The 11,164-nt window shown below is 38.3% G+C and overlaps 1 protein-coding gene across 1 annotated transcript in view; it reads right to left on the bottom strand.

The window, feature by feature from the left end:
* Window positions 1-57: 57 nt before the first annotated feature.
* The window catches only part of LOC102032325 (arf-GAP with coiled-coil, ANK repeat and PH domain-containing protein 2-like), a gene marked incomplete at its 5' end in the record, with an annotated part of 12,848 nt that continues 1,741 nt past the window's right edge, over window positions 58-11,164 (bottom strand). The window contains 7 exons of the mRNA XM_014312256.2: window positions 58-3,883; window positions 7,800-7,861; window positions 8,106-8,216; window positions 8,595-8,704; window positions 9,033-9,220; window positions 10,437-10,529; window positions 10,904-11,008. Coding sequence (XP_014167731.1) covers window positions 3,780-3,883; window positions 7,800-7,861; window positions 8,106-8,216; window positions 8,595-8,704; window positions 9,033-9,220; window positions 10,437-10,529; window positions 10,904-11,008 — 773 coding nt within the window. The remainder of the gene's footprint in view (window positions 3,884-7,799; window positions 7,862-8,105; window positions 8,217-8,594; window positions 8,705-9,032; window positions 9,221-10,436; window positions 10,530-10,903; window positions 11,009-11,164) is intronic.

Here is an 11,164-nt window from a genome sequence, read left to right as displayed (position 1 = left end):
CAGCAGGGCGGGGACACCGGGCCGGGCCCGAACAATGACACACCACACACGCCACAGTCAAGTTTTAGATACAAACTCTACAGCCGTACATAACGCGAAGGAGGGCGGAGTATACAGTCTGTACAATTACAGCTTAAGGGGGGGAAGGGTTATTTTACATTTTACTGCTGGAATGCTTAAAAAACACCGAGTACAGAGGAACGCGCGGAGGGAAAAAAAAAAAAGAAGTTCATCACTTCGGAGAAAGTAACGTCTCTGCTTGAGGAAACGATGATTTCATGGCGATTTCTGTCAAAACATGGAAAACTTAGGCTCCTAACAGAAAAGGGAGTGGAATTTTTCCTCCTCTGTCATCTCCTTCCATGGGAAGAGAAACAAGAAAATACTGTATGCAAAAAGATAAAGCAAGCGTATGAAAGGGTATATACCAAAGTGGTACACTCATCCTTTTCCCCAGTAGTGCCTCTCCAGAGTTGTCCCTGTTTTAAAACTGTGCCTTTGTGTAAGCACAGGAGCAAGGCATGTTGGTTGTCAGAATGCACAAGCCATAAACTCCAGCTTGGGAAAAAGTGTCCATAATGAATGGGGCACAGATTGTAGCCTGAAAAATTGATTCTCAAAATACTTTGTGTATTGAAGAATCAGAATAATCAGCTAAGTCCTTTTGACACTGTAAAAATACCACGTCCTTTGTACTTACATATTATTATTTGCATTTTCATCAAAGGGTCGTTTCATAGTCACTGTGTTATTTGAGATTCTCAAGGTGAAGCAGCAGAGGTAACATCCACAATTTAAAACAGATGGCTGCAGAGAAGCACCAAAGTCCTGGAAACATGACATCAACCCTCCACTTGTTCTAGTTCTCACCTTTTTAGTTTAGTGCTACAAAGTTTATGCTCTATCCAGGAGACCTAGTAATTTGGACAACACATGTGTACTGATGTCATAATGCAAAACAGGAGAAACTTCCTCTTGTACAGGGATTTGCTGACAGCAGTTGGAAGGTCTGGTTGCATTTTCTAAAACTATTTCAGCTCAGTATACAAACAGGTAAAATATAAAACCCCACAGAGTGAAAAATGCAGTATTAATACAGGATCCTTTAGCACTGTAACATTAAAAGCCACTAATGGTACAATCCAAAATCTCCAAAATCAGTGGAAAGACTGCCACTGATATCAGTGACTTCCTGGATCAGGTCCTAATGGGGAGAAAGGCTGAAGTCCACAATGTACTAATGAGCACCTGGAACAGGCATCCATCTGATTGCAATGTGGGCTGTTTGTGAAAATACCTCTACAGTCCTCTACAATACCTCTACAATCCAAATTCACCTTCACCCAAATCCATATGAACAAATTCCAACATTCTAACACAGGTAGTGGCATAACTCAATATGATCATTCAGAAATTTAAGTTTATATGCACCTGAAAAAGGCTTTAACTGAGTGCAGTTTATACTGGACATCCTATCATTCCCAAAAAGACAGGGGAACAAGGCTGAGGATCACAAGTGACACACCTACTCCCTAATCCATTGAAACTCCAGAGCTCCTGACAAGTCACATCACCTGTCAGTCAGGTGGGGTGCATCCTTTAGCACAGACTGACTGACACTGTTTCCCAGACAGATGAGAGTCAGGAACACAACACATGGACGTGTAGACCTACAGAAATAACTTCTTAGTCTAGAGAAATCATCCTGCAGAATTTGTCACAGAGATTTTGTGGCCAGGGAGGAAATCACCAGTGTAGATTTGAAATACATCTCTCAGACCTGTTCTCCAGCAGCCGGACTGAGACAGCAATTATGCTACTAAGCTTTAGGCAGCTTTACATTCCAGCCAATCACACTACACACTGCCTGCCAGCCAGGCTGGGAAAGACAAACATTTAGAAAAACCTATGTCTAAGGTGTATGTTATGCAGTCATATCTTACATTGTCCCATCTGTACACCAGGAATCTTACTTTCTCTAAGACCTACTAAAACACCCATTTCCTGGTAAATACTGCTGATTAGGAAGTATATTATCATTTCATAGGCAGCTATTTAAAAACCAACTTACTAAAAATTACTGCTTACAGGTGATATCCTTAAGTTTCTTATTATTCAGATTAAATGTGCACTTTAAATGGGCAGAATCTGATTTTCCTACCATAATTAGACCACATACAAAGCAAGAACTGTCTTGTAAGACTATTCTACTTGGAAATAAAATCCACTGGACAATTCTACAACACTACTAATTTTGTAGCAATAATAATATGCAGACTATTACATATTTGAAATACCTTCTTAAAACTTAACGTGCCAGAAAGTTTAACTTTACCATAGTTTACAGATTTCAACTTGTTTTATCCCAGTTTTGCTTATCTTTCCAAGGAGAAAAGCCAATTCATTTCCTAAATACACTTAAACAGCAAGTTAACAATGCCACAGCTATTAGGATTGCTGAAAACTCACATTGATGCTATGTCACCTAAAAACTCTGCTTAAGCTGTCTCCATAGGGTACACAAATAGAGGATAAAGAATTGCATCTGCTGGTTTAAGGTTTAGGAGAATTTTATCTAGGTATAAATAACCTGATATATAAGCATATATCTTGAGACACCATTTATACATGCACAAGGGCAGAGTGGGGCTCACTACTGCATAAAGCAAATTGTCTTGCTGCCCTCACAACACAGTTGCAGACTGTGCTCATTTGTTACTTGATAGAAATGTGCACTGAAATTCTAGTTTTTCCTGTGCTCACCTTAGTTTAGACAACACATAAACATACACATCATTGCAAATCATACAAGGGCTACTGCTTCCTGATAGAAGGGACTGATTGCCCTAAACTTTGAGTGGCTGCAAGACGTGAGACTTTTATACTGAGCTTAGGGCTTGTAGTGAGAACAGCAAAAAGCAGAAACAGCCTTTGTACAACTATTCTACACAAACTTTGTTGGCTCAATACTTTCATGTCTCAAATTTCAAGTTTTCATGTCAAAATACTACAAACAAACCCCACATCATGTCCAAAAGGATTAAGTTTATTTTTCACGAAAGGTTCCACATGCTCATTTAGAAGGATACTTGCTGTGCTGAAAGTTCAATTTAAGAGAAAAAGAAAAAAAAGAAAAATGGACTGCTCTTAGGAATTTGGTCCCCAGGATATATCCCTTTGTGACTGACCTGCAGTCACCAGCATAAAGGCCAGCCTGGTGCTAGAGCTTCCACTGGGAAAGAGCTTGCAGAAGAGCAGCACAGGTGCAGAAGAGCACCTGTGAAGAACAGCCTACCTCTAACCAGAGTCACCACAGGAGCAAGAGAATCTGTTGAGCTGCACTCCCACAAATGGAAGGACAACTCAGTAAATCATTGCCCAGATTCCCTTCCAAACAGTCCCAGAAAATGCAACCCAGACCTTCTGTCAGAGGCACATTATTTATGGGTAGGGGGACAGATGCCAGCGATGGCCCTGGGCAGCAGAGCTGCTGTGAGCACCCTGCAGCTCTGCCACCCCTGAGCTGCAAAGCTGGCCATGAACAGGGGCTGCTTTACACTCAGCCAGCAGGGACACAGGGGCTTGAAACATCTTCAGCTGCTGAGGTATATGTACTGGAGAACATAAACCAACTCATACACTTCCCCAGCTACCACAATCTACAGCTACATTGGAGTGGTCATTTTATCCAAACTATCTAACAAAATGCATACAATTCATTCTGTTAAAGTAAAAAAAGACTTGCACTATAAGCTTCAGGTTCTTTTCCTTCTTGACACTTAAGACTTCTGGGAATCTGACTGCTGGAAGCGGTTTAACTTCTCTGGATTATTTGATGCCATTTGAGAAAAATCACGAAAAATGTCCTGATAAATTTCATCTCCTAGGTAGAAAAGAAAAGAGAAACAGTTTTAAACATTTGTAATAGTCAACAACACCCACCACTGCACAAATGCCCTACTGTGCTATCAAGTACTGTGTAACACTTAATTAATGTATGAATACTGCTTCTAGATGGAGTGATGCTGATGTGAACTCTGAGGGACTGGTTACTTGCATGCATGTTCTGTAGAAGCAAATTAAACAATGCCAAACTATACCTGAAATAGTACCTCACAGGCAGCCACACAGAGGAAAGTTCAGAGTTAGAAAGGAAACGTTAAAGCACTTTAAAGCAACTTAAAAAGAAAAAAATATTTATTAGCCGTTAAAGAATAAAATCCTTGTTTTTGCAAGGAACTGCTAACCAAGATTCTCTACAGAAAAAAAGAATTATGGCATAAATAAAGATTTACTTGGAAACAGAGATCAGAATTTTTACAGCCAAACAGAATTCTCCACGAAAGAAACAATCAGCAAACAATAATATATATATTAAAAAAGCAATCTTAAGTAGACAAATTATTATTCATAAATTACTTTTGTCTATTTCTTCAGCAAAAATAAAATTTCTACATTCATTTCATCTACATCTTTCATTACATTTTTCAGTTTGATCTACAAGAACCATGATATTTCCCCTAAAAATCTTTTTTTTTAAATCTTCACCCTTTGTGCTTAAACGCAACTCTACTACTACAATATATTCAAAAATGTTCCTCCCTCTCCCTGTCTACACAGGAAAATACATTCAGGAGTGATTACTTCTTGAGTCATTGCCAAATCATTCTTTTGCCATTTTAAAATGGATATTTTTTCATTCATTTTCACATTCTTTCATCTATTGGAGCATTTTGGGCCTTGAGCTCAAGTTCTGCTTTAAAACACTAACCATACCCTTTTGTCTTCAAAAGGAATTTAATGCATCAAACATCAGGAGCTAGGTAGCCATCCAAATTTTAGAGTCTTCCCAACACAGATGGCCACACAGGACACAAGATCCCAGCAGTACTGTTTCTTGCTGACAGCTTGATTAATAGCATGACAAAGAAATCAACCCAAAATCTCTCTCATTGTGTATGTCGAATATGAAGAATTTTTTTTTTCCTAACATGATTGTGGAAGAAAAGAATGTTTTTGTGCTTAAAAGTTTGCACTACTGGGAAAAGTTACATTGTTTTTTTTTTTCAAATTTTTAATGCACATTTGCAATGTTAAAGCTATCATTCTTTTGGAGATGAGACTCCATTCTTTTAAAAACACCTTCACAAATAATAACTGACCTTCCAGAAATATTTAACAGGCCAGTAACACAATTCTTCCCAGACTTTAAAAGATTAATACATTCAATACTGCTGTACTAGGAAAAGTCAATTCTAGAGAAATTCCCTTTTGGTTTTCAGATTTAATTTCAAGTATGGTGTCCCTGCCCATGGCAGGGGGGCTGGAACTAGATGATCTTTAAGGTCCCTTCCAACCCAAACCATTCAGTGATTCTGTGTTCTGAGATGAAGCAGGCACAGGACGGGTTTTATTGTAACAGCTTGTGAGAACTTCTTGCTCTGGGAGACCAGCACAGAATGGAGCTGTAACATTCACCAAAAGAATAGCTATGAAGGGCAAAAGTAGAATTAGGCTTCTGTGATAAAAACAATTATGCTTTCAATATAGAAGTGGGTTCCACTGGCGAACGAGAACTGCAGTTGCCACATTTGGTTCTTTCAAATTAACTTGAAAGAAGAAAAAGCTATTTTTGAAAGATACATTGTGGCTCTGGCTTTGTCTCTATTACATAACAAAAATATTACATACAAAAATAGACTAAAATAAAGTGCCCCTTTAGTTTGTACGTTGCATTAATATGCTTAATACTGTAAACCTTATAATTATTTTAAAATTCTACTTTAAAATTGAATTCTGGAAGTTCCCTTTCCAAGCAATGTTTTCCCTAAAGTGCAGATTATATGTACAAAAATACTGTAACACTGCTTTACCATTTCACACCAGAGTAACTCAAAAGGCACACATCATACATTCAAGAAAAGGTAGGAAGAAAAAGTAGCAATGCTAATATCAAAGAGTTAGCAAGACGTACTGTAGCACCAGGAGATGAGCACTCAAGTATTATACAGAAACAGCACTACTGTGCATATGGCTTCTACCACCAGAAATAACTTTTTAAAGCTGGTTGCAGCTAGTTCCCCTTCCAGGAATGCTTTGGAAGACCAACTGTACCTTGCAAAGCAATATATTCATTCTCTCAGTAGCTCAAACCAGCCATGTATATTTAAATTATAAATTTTGATGCCATTAGCTACATGAGCAATTGTTTATCAGCTGCATTGCTAGAGCTGAGAAGTAGGCAGTTGGCTTCACTCTGGTGACAGCAAACTTATACAATGATATTTACCCTCACACAGCTACCAGCAAATATACAGTTGTCTTGAAAATCCCAATTTTTTCTTCTAGAATCATAATTTTGGAACACTGGAGTTCTAAAGTAAAGGCAGTGCAGATAATTTAACATGTATAAGGAATGAAAAAGACCTGCATCCCTGAAAACCACAGAAAGCTGTGACACTTTATGACAGCAGACAGGTTCTGTGCTTACACTGACACAACCCTTCTATAGCAGACAAAAACATTCAAAACTCTCAAATATTGACTCCAACTTTTAAAAGAAACTGCACCAAATAACAGAGTGAAGGGGGCAGAGCTATGCTATCCAAAGACACAGTAAGTTTTCTGGCTGGGACTCTGCTCCAGCTTGTGGTATTAATTTCAGAAGTTATTCTAATGAAAGCCTCTCCCTGATTTTGGGCAAGCTCTGCCTGTTGTGGCAAATCTACTCTTCACTGTCAATCTCACCTCAGCAGCTGTGAAGTGTCTGGATCAGATTGCATCAGCTGCGGTCTCTAGATTCTACCGCTCCAATTTGTAACATCCCCCCTGCCCAGTTCCTCAGTGGAAAACACATAAGGGCTTTACAGGAGTCAGCTGAGAGTACTCAGCACTCAACCTGAAAATTAAGGTTCCCCTTTCACTTCTGCCAGGAACAGCAGGGTGTTTTTAGCTGTCTAACTTCATAATCAAGTGTGCCTTCATTATTGGTACTTGTATGATATTTAACTACCTTCCTATGGAAGCAAATATCACATCAGAACACGGTGTAAATTAGGTCTGAGTGCCTGAGAATAAAGTTGCACATATGCATTAAATATAATTTGTTACTTTCCTGCTGGAGTTGGCTCAAGTATCTGCCAGCTTCTGTTTGTTTTTCAACCAAACAGAAAGAAACTCTGTATACAAAAATACATACTTAAGAATGACTGCTTTGCTTCTTATTAGTATCTTAACAAATAAAAATATTTAAAAATAAAATTCAAGGAAATAATACTTTCCTATTTTTGTCTGGAGGCAGTTTGAAATACTTGATGTACATTTTTTACATTGGTGTGCAAGGGTTTTTTCTTTAAAAAAAGAAAAAGTGGACCATTCCACAGGAAGGAGAATGGTGTCCTGGAACAAGATGAACTCTTCAACAGTCTCTAAGCAAGCTGAGTCAGAAAGCTGCAACTAAATAATGTCAGGTAAATCCTAACATGACACAAATGTCAATGGAACAGCAATAGGAGAAAACTGTGGACAACTACCAGCAAAATAGGGTGGTCATGGCTGTAGTAACACACTGCTATAATGATGCTCTTTAAACAGTCTCCTTTTAGGTTCCCTAAGCACTCTGACAAAGTCACATCACTGAATTTCAATGAAGCTCTAGAATGTGTTGGTTTATAAAAAACACTATTGTATGAAGCAACCTTAAATTTCCCTCAGACACTAAGAATCTAATTGTAAACTGATAAATTCCTGTATACACTTCTTATACTGCATTTCAGTGTGGTTATTAGAGGAGTATTGACCTGGCTGCCCATAGAGTCCTTCTGATTCACGCATTTCTTCATTCATCCTTGCTAAACGCAACCTGCCATGCAGAAAACAAAAGGAACAATGTCATCTTTAAAGCACAAAAAAGACTACAATGCAAGACCTACAATGCTCTCCTGAATCTCACATCAGAGAGGTCATCTACAGATACAGTATTTTGATTTCTCTTTTGTTCCCCCCTCTTTTTATGTACAGGAATTTTGACATTTATTTTATTTTTAACTTGAAACAGAATAGCAAAATCTAAGTTATCTAGTCAGAAAACAGAATGTACAACTTACAGTGTTACAATATCTGCATTTGCAGCTTCCACTGCTATACTCAATGGATCTTTCCCATCTTCATCAGTGGCATGCTGGTTTGCTCCTCGTTTTAGGAATAAGCACACTTGTCTGTTTAGAAAAAAGACATAGAAGAATACTTTTGACAATAAAGGAAAAAAGCTAATAAAGTCAGGCTAGATACAATGTATTTATCTTAAATCATCAAAAGTCTCATATATATCAAAATAGTGCAGTTCATCTAGAACATGTTAACAGAATAGTAAGCAAACCCTTTATTTAATCTACATTAGAAAACACATGTGTTCTGCTAGTGCATGAGACTACTAAATCAAAATACTATTTCCTCTCTCACAACCAGAGCTAAAGAAAGACTTGTATCACCTGAAATAGTATTAACATATCAGAATATCTGGGACAATGAAGAAGCTTCCCATGAACAACTAGAGTAAAGGATGGCCATGCACAAATTGTGGGGCAGTGAGTTACCCAGTGTGTCCTAGAACTGTGGCATGGTGCAGGGGCCCCCTTCCTTTCATGTCTCGGATGTTCACGTTGGCCCCATTCTGCAGCAAAAATTCACAAGTAACCAATGAACCCTATAGAATGAAAACAAAGAAACAACTCAGCACCAGATTTTCTAGAATCAAACCAAACCTCTTCTGCCTTCCCACCACTGAGCCACCCAGCAAAGGAAACTAAAGGGAGTTGCTTCCAACTTTAAACACTACTAGACATAGAAGTCCAAACAAAGCATTAACAGGAAAAAATATTTCAGAAACAGCTCTAAAAGAACACTGTAAGCATAACTTCAGCATCACATTATCATTCACTGGGGAAGCAAGCAGCTCAAAAGGAACAGGGACACAGAAATATCATTATTTCCCTTGCTCTCCTCCCCCATCAGCAGGGCTGTATATCACATACCCCTCGCACTGCCTGAATGAGTGGTGTTGCTTTGTTTTCTTCCACGTTGACCCAGTTTACTTCAGCTCCATGAGCCAATGCTTCTGCCATGTGAGGAAGATTTTTCTCAAAGGCAGCTTGATACAACTGCAATCCTGGACTAGGCTGCTTGGAGTCGCAGAACACTGGAGACTCTTGCTTGTCTCCTTCTGAAAAGAAAAAAAGAATTGCTTACCTTATTCCTGTTTTAACAAGGTACCTCTTGGAATTCTGATCAAAACATCATTTCTATGGCAATAGGTAGCTCAGTTTTTGCACAATGCTATGTATTGTTGCCCCATTCTGCCAGGGGAATTCACAGATGCCGTTAGCTCCAGTATTCAGGCACAGTCTCTTCACAGAACGATTATTGCACAGAAAACATTCTCTCCACATTACTGGCACATGCATACTTCAATCTACATTTTCCATGTAATTTCTAAGAAATTGTTTAAGGTCTGGAGTGTGTTTTACTGTAAACTGCAAGATATGAATAAAATTCATTTTCTGCAAAGATGTAGTCATACAAATATTTAACTGAAACACCTGAGTATGAGGCTAATACTGTTCTGACCTAATTTTTGTTAACAGATACCATTGTCATTTACCAATTACTTGCTGTGGCTATAATCCTTTGGACTAAAGCACAGTCTTTCTCTTCATTCCAGTAATGGTTATATGGAGTGAAGTCTGGGAGATAAAGATGTTGCTACATAGAAACTTTTGTGAGTTACAGCATCATAAATATTTCTACAACATAATCAAAAAAGATCCAAGCCCATGCAGTTACGCTGCCTGCCTGCAATAACACCTGTGAACTACTGGATTTAAAACATACCTTAAAAGAGTGCTTTCATGTAGAAGAATAGGTCTGCTTTATAAAGAAATGTTTTGGAAATTTTGAGAAGCCATACTCAATATATCTGTCAGAACAGCATGCTAAAATTAGCAAATAATTTCATTCACCAGCTTACAGAACTTCTGAGTTGAAGGAACGATGTTTAAAGACTTGGTCAATTCCACAAAAATAAGAAACAGAAAAATAAAGCAAGAATGCACAAATAACACATAAAAGCCTACTATCTGTGACTCAAGAGGAGTTCTATCTCTGTGGATTTATTTATTTATAAAAGGATCAAGCATTTGGGATCAGCCTCATCTGACTGGAAAAAAACATAGTTCCTTGAACCCATTTAGAAGGATTAAATGTCATTTTGGGTAGCAAGCCCAAAAGAAAGATTGCTCAGGCAAATTTTACCCTTGCCAAAAGCATTTCAACCAGAATAGCAGACATGAATTGTATCACCAAGCATTAATCTTTTTTACAAAAAAAAAAATGCTGCCAAGTGATTAAATTTTCATCTTAAAGTGCAAAGCCTAACACACCTGGTTCATACAAACTGTTGGCTGATATAGTAGAGGCAAGGTGTTCTCTGCTGTCATCAGTGCTTGGCTGGATCCCACTGTCACTGCTTCGGACTGTTTTGGGGAGAAACTGCAATTACTATGCTGAGCTGAAGCTACCTGCTCCTCACAGATACCATGATAATAAAGCAAGCTCTTATACTTGGTCCTGAACATAACTTTAAAAAAATGGCTTGTTCTTGTTCAACATTCTTACTGCATCCATAGAAAAATATGAAGTCACATTTTGTAACCATAACATTTACAATAATAATAAATGTCAAAGATAACTAGAAATGAAAAAAAATCAGGATAAGTAAAAAAGCTTAAATTATTTCATGAAAATACCAAGCAATGCAGCAGCCTGGAGACAACAGATGGAAGCAGGGAGATGGCCACTACACACAATGGATCACTAGTGCAAACACAGTCACAGCTGTAGTACTTACTACTACGGAGTTTTGAAGAGGTATCAAAGTAGGAGAAGAGTGAATCAAGCTCATCAGGACAGAACAGAGACTCCCGCCTCGCCTCGTCGCTACTTACAGCAACCGCTGGGACATGCAGGTTAGCAAAGCACAAAGCAGGCAGTAAGGAAGGGACAGGGCAGGAGAGAACGTTATTGGAAAAACCAAGAGGATGAAAATACTGAGGAGAGAAGGTGGTTAATATGATTCTGAGTTATAAGCATCCCCATTCCAAATCCTTCC

Source organism: Geospiza fortis, unplaced genomic scaffold (assembly GCF_000277835.1).
Source record: "Geospiza fortis unplaced genomic scaffold, GeoFor_1.0 scaffold172, whole genome shotgun sequence".
Lineage (NCBI taxonomy): Eukaryota > Metazoa > Chordata > Aves > Passeriformes > Thraupidae > Geospiza > Geospiza fortis.
This window is presented reverse-complemented; position numbering and strand designations above follow the sequence as displayed.